The 13889-nt window shown below is 34.1% G+C and overlaps 1 protein-coding gene across 2 annotated transcripts; it reads right to left on the bottom strand.

The window, feature by feature from the left end:
- Window positions 1–2832: 2832 nt before the first annotated feature.
- LOC143570011 (ubiquitin receptor RAD23d-like) lies at window positions 2833–11139 on the bottom strand. Of its 2 annotated transcripts, none has more exons than XM_077055778.1 (12): window positions 11000–11139; window positions 9785–9946; window positions 9662–9709; window positions 9505–9572; window positions 8788–8844; window positions 8514–8688; window positions 8252–8410; window positions 8054–8128; window positions 7913–7960; window positions 7715–7821; window positions 7560–7638; window positions 2833–3123 (listed from the first exon to the last, which is right to left on the bottom strand). In XM_077055778.1, the coding sequence occupies exons 1-12, from the start codon at window positions 11063–11065 to the stop codon at window positions 3007–3009; spliced, it is 1161 nt and encodes a 386-aa protein (XP_076911893.1). In that variant the 5' UTR covers window positions 11066–11139; the 3' UTR covers window positions 2833–3006. The 2 variants fall into 2 exon arrangements, with proteins under 2 accessions (XP_076911893.1, XP_076911894.1); XM_077055779.1 differs by having other exon boundaries at window positions 9505–9568; window positions 9667–9709.
- Window positions 11140–13889: the final 2750 nt, after the last annotated feature.

The raw sequence follows: 13889 nt of genomic DNA, 5'->3' as shown, positions 1-13889 counted from the left end.
TTTAATATGGTTTCTGTTCTTGCCGTGAAAAAAAAAGTTGATTGCAAACCAAATTCCCTTTGTTATTCCCTTTTAACAACTTTTTTTTCTTTTATTATTCACCCCAGCCTGCCTAGACATTGCACTGCACATATATAGATTAGCTTTATTTATTTCTTCTTGTGGTAGCCATCATACGACTTGCCAACTCAGTGGTAAGGAGGTGAGAATATGTGGTTGAGACATGAGGACTATACTGGCACCGCTTGATTTACTCAAGGTGGTGAGAATCTGTTGTTGAGACATGAGGACTAAACTTGGCACCGCTTGATTTACTCAGGGAGATGTTATTTACTTATTTCATGTTGCATATACACAATTTATGTACACCTCTCACCACAACCTTGATGTACCTCATGTTGCCGTTAGTAAGGTCATAGACGTATCGTAGTCTTTGTTTCAAGGATATTTCTTATTGTTTTAAGTTATGCCAGTAAACAGGGGCGAACTTAACTTAATGGCAAGGGTAGCGGACTTTTCCAACGAAGTAGAAATTTTTGTTATTGTTACACGTTTTATGTATTGCGTTACCCTGAAATTATATTATGCTACTCCTCAAACATCGACAGTACCAAGGGAAGAGTTTAGATGAAAAGAACTTCAAGAGATTGGATTTTCTTTTATTGACAGAGCAAATATATACGAAGCAGTGATGGATTTATCAGGAGACAATAAAGAAGATGACTTATTAATGGTGTTGGGCCCACCCTTTGTATTATACATATTTGTTTTTTAATAAAAGAAAGTTGCAAAGCATTAGTCCCAACTTTTAATAATATTATAGCTTTACAATTTTCTAAATCAATTTATTTAATACAACATAAAGAAGATTATAGGTCTTTTTAATTCTTCGATTAACTATTTTATTTGATTGTTTAATCTTTAGGTAGTTCTAATTTATTTACATTATAATTTATCTAATTTATTTATATTTTAATAAGTTTTGCGTATGAGTTATGCTAATATATTCTGTGTCGTTTCAATTTTATCCGATTTCAAACGAGTACTAAAAGCAATCAAAAATCGTTCTTGTGTTATAGTATATCGATTGTTAAAAAACTATTTAAATGCGAATGTAAAATCATAATTCTATTGGACCCAGTAAAAAGAACCATAGTTCCGTTAATGTCCTCCAATGTTTTTTAAAAGTCTTCTCAATGTTTTATTAAGAAGCATAACTGATAGAGGTGCACAAAATACCCGAACCGGACCTCAAAAAGAAACCCAAAACCGGTTTTCTTTTAAACCTGGGTTAACACCCATGAGAATCTTGTATGGTCGTTGGTGACAACTAAACAATAAAGATCTCCAACAGTACTCTGACGGTTAACTGGACCAAACAAGTCCATATGAAGTCGTTCCAAAGAAGTATCAATAGAGTTAATCAGCTTCAACGGCCGAACCCGAACTCGTACTTGATCTAAACCCGATATACCCGAAACCCGGTTCTAGGTATACCCGAAACCAAGTTTAAGTTATACACGAAAACCGGTTCTAGTTATACCTGAAACACAAGTTTTTTGCATACCCAGGTATTAGTGTTTATGCACCTGTTGTATGGCTGCCCACAGATCTATAGTCGTTCTCCAACAGATCTTTTTTGGAGCACATATATATGATATAAATATTTGTTTAGAGCAGCACCTTTTGATATACAAAACAACTGAAAACACATAAAATATGTGTTTTTATATCATTGTTTAGTTGTTTATATATGTTTGAATAAACTTTGAAGTTTGTATGCAAAAAAAATGGAGTTAGGATAAAAAAAATGAGGTAGGCCCGTTGACAGAAGAAAATGGTTTTTTTTAATATCCGGAAATAGGGTATTCAAAACCCATAAAACGGGGTTTTCAATACCCGAAAATAGGGTATTCAAATACCCCGGGTATTAAACACCCGCTTCAATACCCGACCTGGACCAGGTACACAAGGTGTGATTTTTCAAACCAATACCCGGACTGGTCATTGTTAATACCGATTTTCCAATACCCAATTTACCCGAACCCCGTTCCAAACTCGAACCCAATTTTTTCTAATACCCGATTTGTGCACACAACTGAGATAAAAAACCACAACTAGTTAATGATTTAAAAACCCACTATTTAATTAAAATATAGTAAAAAAAAGCCCAACTTGATGAGGGTTTTGAAAATTGACTCGAGAAAAACATAACAAAACCAAAGAAATCAACATTCGACCAGTGACCATCTGATCTGATATGACGGCTTACTCCTTGCCGGACCACCTGCTGCGACCGTGTTGATGCAACTAAAGATGATATAACAGCTCGATAAGCTTTCAAATGCCAGAGAGTAGGATTCTATTAGGTACATGTTCAACTTTATGCATTATGTTTTTTTTAATGCATAGTTAAAAAGATTGTGATAACCCTGGAATTATTGGCTAGATCCGCCACCGCCGATGAAACTCTTGCACTCAATGCCACCACACCACTTGTCGCCACCAATATGACAATTGTTACAACCAAGCAAGCCACTTGTTGCCACAATCACGCCTAGGGTTAAGTAAATGGTACCGGTACCAAATCGCATACCGAGCTTATCCCTGATCGCAGCTACTAACATCACAATCTCAGCCCATGTCACCACACCCTTGTCTATTCCTTTTGGTTAATACTAATATACTATACGCGCATTTATGTCATTGTGTTTTGCACTCCTGCAAAATAATCCATTATAAAGTACAAAGCCATTACACAAAAGAAAAGGCAAGCGCCATCCCACTTGAAGAAGAGACCAATATCACTATTGTCATACAAGACAAAATACGAAAGTCCAAAATACAAGACAGTTACGAATTAAATACGAGACGATAGAATCTGGTTACAATCCAATTTTGGTCTTTCCCGACACTCCATATTTCCACATTGCGGAAATAATAAAGAACCCAGAGAAAAAACCACCGGGATCGATTACTTACCATTTCATCATTCAACACTAATACCTAGTCTTCAAATTCATGGATGTGATCTAAAAGATAATTGGCTGCCAGCTCTTCGTTCTTGTTGCACGCGAAAAACACCTCTAATACTAGTGCTCTATCAAATCCCATTGCTTCAAGCTGAAACAAAACTCAAAACCATTATTTTACCTCCAAACTGTTTCCATTTTAATAGTTTTAAAAACGCTTGATTGTTATCCATACAAAACATAACAAATAAAACATATATTCAAACCAAAATTTGAATAATATACATATCACTACAAAAAACATGACAAATATCATATATATCCAACATTACAACCTAATTTTAAATATCTTATATAACTTTAAATCGCCCTGCTTGCAGTGAGCGCATATAATGTATATGTGTGTGAACCCTCGGGTGGGCAAAAGTGAAATTGCACTAATTTTGACGTTATTTTACTAATCTCATGAAAAGAATGTCAAAAGTGGCGGAAGGTTAATCAGGCATCATGTGGTGGCGTTGATAGCCGAAAGACAAGGGTGCATGCACCAATTGGCGGTGTCCCGATGGTTGAGTGTGTTATGTGCCTTATGTCCAAGGCTTAATGCAAAACTACTATCGAGCCGGGGGGTCTCACCGAAAGCAGCCTCTCTATCCCTATGGGGTAGAGGTAAGGCTGTCTACACCTCACCATCCTAAGACCCTACCATAACTTTGCTATTGGTGGGATATACTGAGTACGATGATGATGATGATGATGATTATATAACTTTAAAAGTGGCGGAAGATTAATCAAGCATCATGTAGTGGGGGGTGCATGCATCAATCAGCATTTGTCTCAATGGTTTGAGTGTTATGTGCCTTATGTCCAAGACTTAATGCAAAACTACTATCGAGCCGGGGGTCTCATCGGAAGCAACCTCTCTATTCCTACGGGGTAGAGGTAAGGCTGTCTGCATCTTAACTTTCTCAGACCCTACCATAGATTTGCTATTGGTGGGATTTACTGAGTACGATGATGATGATGAACCATCTAATTAATAGAAAAACAAAAGGTCTGATTCATTGTAAAAAATCGACCCAATGGAAAAAAAGTAAAGAAAAAAAAAGCAATAAAAAGAGGACTTAAAAAATGGTTAAAAATGAAATTTTAAAGCTTTAAGAAAATTACAGGGTAAATGGATGGGGGTACGTGTCCTCTTTAAAAAATAAACAGAGTACACATGGTCTCACCCTTCTATGAAATAAGTTAAAACGGATATATGATTCTTTGATTATACAAACTTGGTGGACACAACCTCATTAAGAAAATAGAGGGGGTGCGCATGGTCTCACCCTTTTATGTGTGTGTATATATATATATATATATATCTTACTATTCTAATAAAAGATTACTATCTTTTGCCACTTGTCAACCTCTCATCACTCCTCACATTTTTAACCCATATTCACTAATTTAACCCATGTTCACTAAAATGGTATTATTTTGGATCAACCCGTCTAACTAATATTATCTGGATCCATATATTATTCAACCCATTTGTTTCCCCTTCCAATAAAAAAACCCTACGCTGCAGACCTTCATTCAGGCGCCCGTCGCTGCCAATCTGCCATTACTTTGCTGCTTCTCCCTTATCTGATTAAACCTACGAGACCGTTCATCTTCACCATTGCTATCGTTCATCTCCGTCGTTGCTTCAGGCTGTTCCATTGTCGCTTACTGTTAGGTAATTTTACACAACCCCGCTTTAAGAGCTAACCACAACATTTTCTTATTTTTTAAGAGCTAAATTTGTTTTTTTTCTCCTGCAGTTTAACTACTTTAGTACCAAACCTGATCAATAACCACTTGAATAACTTTGTTAGATTTTTCAGTTAAGTATAAGAGCATTTCTGTCAATTTTTTTTATTTAAAGGACTGTATGGGTTAAATATACTTACCTTTTATTATTATGGTACTCAAGTAGTAAACCTTCGGATTTATGATTTCTGTTATCAAATGTGCAATTTCTTTGAACTTCTCGATTGTGGTCAACTGCCAACTCATGTTTGGATCGTAGAATTCGTGTTTGACGATAATTTATTTATGAAACTATATTAATTATTCACTCATAGACTAACCCGGCCCGACCCACTCAGTTTTACCAGTTTATTAGTTCTTGATGTGTTGAGCTTTCATATTTTTGTTTCAATAATAACTAACTTCTTTTGGTAATTTTAATTCCACTTTGCATTATGCATTTGCGTAAACATGATGATATTCATTATATTTTTTAAAATGTTTAGGAGATTTAGTAGCAAATGGTATATCAATATATAGACGTTCATCATTTTGCAACTACACAATTTTCATGGACATTATTGCTTCAATGCAGATCCCAACAACACTCTGTGCATACATGATCTTCAAATGGTATATAAGGTACATGAACTTACGGTTTTAACCAATAAACTTTATTTTTTTTCTTACGAGCATTTAAAACTTCATACCAATGCATCAAAATATAATGATTTGTTTACTCTGACTTCCACGTATAGTTATATAATAACAATACGCTATGCATACATGATCTTCAAATGGTAGATAAGGTACATGAACGAGTTAGATTCCGATATTGATTTTCACTTCATAATGTCATCTTCAGCGCGGTATTATTTTTAATGCCTTTATTTTGGTTTTGCTTAAACTTATTCAATATAAATATGGAAACCGACGATCAAGGATTATTAGTTGTTTAAATAATTAAACATTATATCAAACTAATTTAATATTGTAACAAATTACTAAAGTTTGACTAACCACACGGGTATATACTAACCACATGTATATATAAAATATTCGAAATTCAAAGTTTTCTTAAAATCAGTAAACTATTTTAACCTGTTTTACTAAAATGTCGCTTTACATATATTATTCAAGCTAAATATGGTGAGCTACAATTACGGTTATTATGTATATGTATAAATAATTGTATAACTAGCAAAACAAACTAACTCTTGTCATTTAAAGACTAAAATATTTAGCTTTACCATTATCGCTCAAGATACATTTGGTCAAAATATATAATTGAGTATCAAATAAAATTTACACACCATTAATTTTTATGATACTTGGTATTAAGAAACACGTATTTGCTAATATTCAATTTGCACACCACTATTTTTTATATAATTTTTATTTAACATATTATATATGTTTTTATAATAGGTACTAAATACATGAAAAGTAATAGTAAAAATAAGTAATCATTTATATTATGTTATTTTTATAAATTACATGGGTTAAGTTATATTAGTTTTCAAACTGTACATACAATTCTGATTTGGTGTGATTTTTTAAAAACGGTGACCCGATGATTTCCTATAATTCTTGAAACATTCATGGTTTTCTAAATGTTGAATATAAAGTTTATGTTAATATAAATCAATAAGTTTAGGTAGAGTTTCTTATGAAAGATATCAAGGTCTTATATTAGAAACTTACAATTACGGGTTTTTAAATCTGGTCAACTTATTTACCATGATTGTTTCATATAAATTCGAATTCATTTTATATTTGATTCTAATCACAATTTATAAATTATTTTAAATAATTATTGAGACACATATATATCACCTCAATTAAATCTTGCAACTTCTTTTTAAAATATCCACTAATTTTACGGGATTAGTATTTAAATTTTAAAACATTTCTTATCTACTATATTCAAGTACTATCTATAACACACAACATGTGGCCCTCTACTACCTCACACAAAAATCAAGCAAGAGTGGGCTGAAGATTCTGATTCTTGATAATCAATGTAATATGACCAATACAACCACAAATGTTGTGTACAAGTAGATTTTTCTTATTTGTAAAATACTTGGGTGATGTTTCTTTTGTAATTCCTGTAATTTCAATTTTAGTTGTAATTGTATTAAAAATATATGATAATTATGTTATTGATTGTATTATGCTTAATGCTTAAATATTATAATTTTCTTTAATTGTTCGTGTAACACACGGGTATCAAACTAGTATATATATATAGGGAACTAGGGAACTCAATCTTACACCATCCATCTAATCTTATAGTGCACCTTTTATGTTCTTTGATCCTTTACATCTCTAAAAAACTCCAAAAAATTTAAAACCTAGCATTTAATCATTTTATATATTTATTGTTTATATATGATATTAATCGTGGGTAGTATTAGGTAATATAATTATGTGCAATTTTGCTTTTCCAAAAAACAAAAAACAAAAAACAAAAAACAAAAAAATTATATGCAATTTTGTAATTACACATGTAATCGCAAGTTTACATATGTGAAATAGCTAAGTTATCAATATGTGTAAAAACCATTTACATACATATAATAATAAATTTACATATAATACATTAATACATAACAAAACAACCCTTAAATATATAAAATATATTAAAATAATACATATATGATTGGTTGATAAGAGTTCTTAAAGTTCTTAAATGATTTGGAAGTTCAGAAATGAACCTCATCCTATGTATATATATATATTTAATATTTGATTGGGATGTATATGAAATTATCCCTTTAGAAAATACAGGAAAAGAAGACTCACACGTTCAATGGCTTCCCGTTCCTCTGGTGTAACAGTCACCGCTTGTGGCATTGCTGCAGCAAGATCTCCAAGCGCATTCCTAAATTTTGCCTCTATTAATAACCATAAGTAGAATCGATCGAGTACATAATATATCGAATTATAATAAAACATACTCTCCGCCTTCAACGGGCTCATTAATCAAACGAAGAAAATCAGCTTGATGCTCTTGAATGAGCCTCACCAAGTGAGGATTTTGCTTCCCCAGCTCTTGCAGCATCGGCTGTCAACATCAAAATCATAAGTTCATAACGCGCCAACATCATAAATAACATTATTATTTACTCATGCGCGCGTTGAAAAAAATGTCATACCTGCAAGATTTGTGGATTCGCTTGCACCATGGCTCGAAGTGCTTGAAACTGAAAACAAGAAATTAGTTGGCTATCTATTTGATTTTGTGTGTGGGTGTGGGTGTGTTGTGGGGGGAGGGGGAGGGGCTACTGTGTGAATACCTGTGGACTGTTTCTGAGAAAATCAAGGTTTCCAGCTGCACCAGCGGGAGCATTAGCACCCATGTCAGGAAGGCCCTAAGTCAAATGTAAAGTAAGAAGTTTAAGTGACACTTTTCTGAACGACCAGTTTGACCCAAACTCAGTTTCACTAGAACAGGTTTTCACCCGGCTGGACAGATTGACTAGTTAAAGAAATACCTGAGGAAAGAGATCCAACGGATTTGCATTTGGTCCAGTTGAAGGCATAGCTGCAGGTTGTGTAGCTTGTGCAGGCTGAGCTGGCGGGTTCACGGCCTGCACACCTGGCACTGGTGAAGCTCCTGCAGCTGGTGGAAGTTCAGCTGGCTCGGGAATACCCTGACATGATATACGTAATTGTTATAAATTATCTACTGAACGTTCAGTTTCATAAATACTAAAATAACAAAGTACTAAAGAATAAGGTAAGAAAATAATTTACAGAATAAAGATACTCGACCGCTCTTTCTGGGTTGTTAAAGGCAGCTCGAAGAGCACGAACAACAGTATCGCGATCCCAGATTCCACCACCCATATCAAGAATATGCTGGATTGTACCATCCAAATTGCTTCCAGCAACAAGGTTTGATGCTGCTTGATCATATACATTCTCTGATCTATAATAAAACCATCACTAATATATAAGTGTTTATTAAATTGATAATGCGATTAGAATATAAGAATTTTAATATCCCGTCTTTTGAAGAAATACTAACGGAGGGTTCATGAGAGTTGCTGAATCTGGAGCTGGGGCGGAAGGAAGAACTGCAGGCCTGCAATTAAGTACAAGTACATTAAATAGCAGAAACAAGTATTAAACCCTCACACGTCAAACCACAAAAAAATAAAAATAATGCTTACAATAGAATCAGACCTAATCAAATAAAACATAAAATTGTGAGCTCGTATCAAAACCAAAATCTATAAAATGAATACCGGTAGCCGTATCGATGTTAAATGAAGACCAATAGTGGTTACGATAATACCGACACCAGTACCGATATTGTTTGGTCAATATCGGTCCGGTTTGTTTCGTCTAGGTACCAGCACTTGGTATAGTCTACATTACAATGCTACAAAAATGCTTTATTTCATATACAACTCCATTTCTTATAAAACTATATCGAAACATAGGAAACAAACAAATTATCACAACCGCGCATTTGTTTTTTATTTCTTTCAAAAAATGTTACAGAAACAGAAGTTAATACTTAAAAACGTATATTATCTATAGCATAAGGGGTGAAACTGAAACTTGAAGAAAACTAAATGAACGCCACATGGCAAATTTTAAGTGGCTTAAAATTTACTATTCATCACTCAAAAAAAAAAGTTGGCAAGTTGTATGCATATATAATTGTATTTTGAGTAATATTTAAATGATATTTTGATTAATATATAGCTATGCAAAAAAAGTAGCAGCTTAAGCTTACTGTGTCACAGCTGGAGGAGGAGCTTGAGTGGCAGCTGGCGCAGGGGGATTGGCGCTTGTCTGAGGTGCCTACATGGCATGGCAGGTTCAAACCATTCAATGCATATCACACACAAACTTCAGAACCAATAATAAAAGTTAAACATATAAGTTAATACCTTAGGGGCAGTTGCGGCTGTTGACGTTTGGCCAGTGGGTGTCTTACTCTGTATTCAAAGTTGGAAATAAATTAGAAAATAATAATATTTGGGTGCCTGGAGAAAAAGGGAATTTGATATTACCTTAGATAACATAATGACGAGAAAAGAATTTTCTGCAACTTTGTTCTCTTCCAAGGTAGTGGCATCTTTAAGCACTTTGCCCTGATGGATAAGCATCTGTTGTGCAGCAGGATAAACATCTGATCCTTGAACGGTTTCTATATTTTTCTTCACATCAGCAACCTGCATGAATAATAATCACACTATCTTACTACCATGTACACAGCTTCAATCACATCAAACATGTTAACAAAGGTGAGTTTTTATTGTAACCAATCATAGTATTCAAATAACGCAAATCTATAATCATGCATAAAAGGGCCAATGATGAAAGAAAGTGTGAAGGTGTTTCACACTTGCATACTGTAGGCATCCCCATAATGTAACAAAGTAAATAAGTTGGTGTTTATTTGGCATAAAAGACCACATCTTTACAATGTAACCAATTATATTCCACAAATACAAATAAAAAAAACACATTTCATATTCCAATTTGATGCGTACATAAAATCTGACATTTTTTAACGAATATCCTAATCATAGTAGAATACTATCCAAATCATGTTCTACAAATCGGTTGGGTGACAGCTTTCTACCACCTACTTTAAATTCCAATTGGGTTAAAAGGCGTTAGACGCACAGACCTTGCAAGTGAGGGCTTAAGAAAAGAAACGCACTTACATAAAAAAAAAGCATATGTTACGTATTAGAAAAATAATACTATTCTTCATAAAAAATAGAGAAAAGCTATTATATAACATTTAATATCATCTAATCAGTACCAAAAGTTCTAAAAGAGTCAAGATTCAAATGTAATCCCAAAGCTTGAATTAAAAAATTTTAAAAACATGAAAACCAAAAGTTCAAATGATCATTGTTGTTGATCCGTCATCAATGCCAATAGAGGTGTAGTGCGATGGCCTAGGAACTAGAAGCGCATGCTTTGTCAGGCTTATCGACAGCTGATTATACATTTAACATCATCAATAAAAACCTACTAGTGTATTATCAACCAACCAATTAGAATCATATCATATAATGAGAGCTCACAACAACCAATTTCCCAATATAATTCATTCAAAGTTAATAAAACCTAAGTGCATGATCAATTGAAATTCTGAATCTTAATGAATTGAAGATAAAACCCTAACAATTCCAAATGAATTAGAAACAGATTGGATTGGATTAAATTGAATAGAAATAAATAAAAAAGGAATTGAATTGAGAGTAAGCAACCGTGTCTTCTGGTGTGACTTGGATTTCAAAGTGGGTCCCCTTCAACGTTTTCACAAAAACCTTCATCTTTCAATGAATTAATATGTGGTCTGGTCTGCAAGGACAATCAATTAATTGAAACCCTAATCGGAGATTATTATAAAATAATAAGAAAGAAAGAAAGAGGGAGAAAGAAAGGTGTTTAGTTACGGTGGGACGGATACCCCTTTCTCAAGCCAATGGGAGGGAGACTTACCAACCCCGATTTTATTTTAACCAGCTAATGATTTTGTTAAAACTATTTTCTCAAATTATAATCATAAATACAAATAAGTAAAGAGCCTTTCAGATAACATAACCAAATTTATAATGGTTCGATTCATGTCTTCCGATCAAAGAGTTTTCCTCACTAGTTGTCTCCCTAAATGCTTTACAATTTATTCTAATATTACTATATCAAGATAGTGAGTCTTTGCCTAACAACTAATTAACTCTATATTAAGACAAAGTTCCCAACCCAATACAAAACTACATTATATCAAGATAGTGTGTTCCCCTCTCAAATCACCAACTAATGATGATTCCTCACTTGTCAAACACACTAAAATAACCTCTAGTGTTGACCCCTCAAATTACAAGTAAGATGGTTGGATGATAGCTTAGAAAAACTCTTCTTTTTTACTTTACACTTTTAGTCTCCTCTTTGAATAATTAAAACTTGATTAGACTTGAATAATGGAATAGATTAACCTTGTAGTGTAGGTTTACGACGAAACCTAGAAATTGATCACTGATCCAATTGTTGTAGAGCAAAGAGGTGAAGACTTAGTTTGAATAAGTCTTCTATTTATCACCAAATATGTGAGAAACAAGGTTGAGGGGACTGGTGGACCGACAGTCGCTTCCACACCGCCATCCCCTTTTGAATGGCAAACCCGATTCTATGATAACAAATGTTAGTACATGTTTTGTCGTCTCGGTCTTTGATTCGCAGTGTATTTGCTCTTGAAACGTATAAGGGCATTTTGGGAAATGTACAAGGGTACATTCGTTAACGTAAATGAGCCATTTGTTATGTGATGTATAACGAATGAGCTCATATGTATTTATTAGTCAATTCATCTAGTCTTTTTGACGAATAATTACAACGAATGGGACATTCGTTGTGCTTAATGTATTGATTAGGGAATGATGACGAATGGTGTCCATTCGTTATTGTCACACCCCAACCTACGGCGGAAATGCCGGTACGCGAACTGATTGTCACAGCTCTTAAGGTTACTATCATGCAACATTATTTAAATGACAATATCTATTAATTAAATTAAGTTTTCAAATAAATCAAATACAAACAAATACATAATCCAAATCATACAACAATACAACTTATATCACAAATGATCTTGATTAGTTATTTTATAACTTTAATTCTTCACAAAAAATCTTCACCAACCTGCATTAAATTCCTACGATAACCTGCATATGAATGTAAAATATAATTTTGTCAACAACACACGTTGAGTGAGCAACACACCAGTTTAGTTGTACATATGGTATATATAACAAAATACGTAGCTTCGACAAGTCATATGAGAATAACAAATTAACCAAATGAGCAAGTATAACTGAGATGTCGAGAAGCACAAAGGCTAACGACTGGTGTATGATCATACTAGACTGAGTTATGTTGGACCTCTTCGAATGCCGAAGCATACAAAGCAAATAAACACATAAACAAGTAAGATGTAAGTTGTTAACACATAAGACAAAGTTGTAATTTTTGAGTATAAGTGTATATAAGAAATATAATTTACGCATATGTCCCCAAAACGTGATAAAACGAGTAAAATAGGGGAATGTGTGTAACATCCCAAATTCTGATAATAATATTTTATATAATATTTCTCGTAATGGAAAAGTTTACTTGAGATAGTAAATAAAATAATTGTAAAGAGGGAAAGATATGTAGGCTAATTAGATGGATTAATCATGGACTAAAAAGGAAAGATGGGCCTTAGGTCCATGGGCTTAAAGGAGTATAAATACCCCCCTTAAACCCTAATCCTTTCCATTTCCATCTATTCTACACTTTGCCTTGCCTACACCTTAAAACAGACACACACCTTCTACTAGTGGCGGTGGAGAGAGAGAAGGTCAAGAAAGAGCAAGCAAACATTATTTGGACAAAATCGCTGTTATACAAGCAAGCTAAAAAGGCCAAGATCATGTACTAGCCCTAACCATAGCTTGAGGTGCATCATAAAGGTATGTTCTTGATCTTAAAGGTTACGTTTTTATGAACCAATGATCATGAAACTCAAACCTAGAGTAGATCGGACTTAGACAAACCATAAAGTAGCAAACTTGATGTTAAATGAACTTAACAAACTTATGGTTGTGAACGGTTTGATTAAAGGAAACCCTAAATCTAGTAAAGAACGTTTTATGGATTAAAGGTTCGAGCTTTATGCCAGAAACGGACTAGATCTTGATGATGGAACGTAGCGAATGTAAAACGACTAAGGAGGGTTGGGTTATTGGTAGTCAAAAGAGCCATTTCGGACCGATAATCGTTAGTATAGCCTAAAATGGATCTAAAGGTAGGAAGATCCGAGCTGAAAGTAAAATGGATTCTCGGTGACTAGGGTTCTCGGTCACTAAGAGTCCTCGGTCAGTTAGAGTTTCGGTAAGCATGGGTTCTCGCCCACTGAGTTCTCGGCCACCGAGTTCTCGATCGGATACGGGGTTTTGGTCAGGTATGAGTTTTGGTCAACATGGGTTCTCGGTCAAGCAGGGGATCTCTGCCAAGAGTTCTCGGCTGACCCAGTTTCTGTTTGGGCCTGACCCTAGTTGGGCCTAAGTGCTTTAATGGGCAGATGGGCCTGACCTAACTAAACCCGCAAGCTTTAAG

Source organism: Bidens hawaiensis, unplaced genomic scaffold, assembly GCF_021521415.1.
Source record: "Bidens hawaiensis isolate Kalapana, Puna unplaced genomic scaffold, B.hawaiensis_p1.1 tig00024815_1, whole genome shotgun sequence".
NCBI lineage: Eukaryota > Viridiplantae > Streptophyta > Magnoliopsida > Asterales > Asteraceae > Bidens > Bidens hawaiensis.
This window is presented reverse-complemented; position numbering and strand designations above follow the sequence as displayed.

Coding starts and splice junctions, on each gene's coding strand:
- LOC143570011 (XM_077055778.1), bottom strand. CDS start 11,065: ATGAAGGTTTTTGTGAAAACGTTGAAGGGGACCCACTTTGAAATCCAA. Junction 8,845..9,504: donor CCTCCTCCAGCTGTGACACA/GTAAGCTTAAGC, acceptor ACTTAATTGCAG/GCCTGCAGTTCTTCCTTCCG. Junction 8,411..8,513: donor CGGTCGAGTATCTTTATTCT/GTAAATTATTTT, acceptor ATATCATGTCAG/GGTATTCCCGAGCCAGCTGA.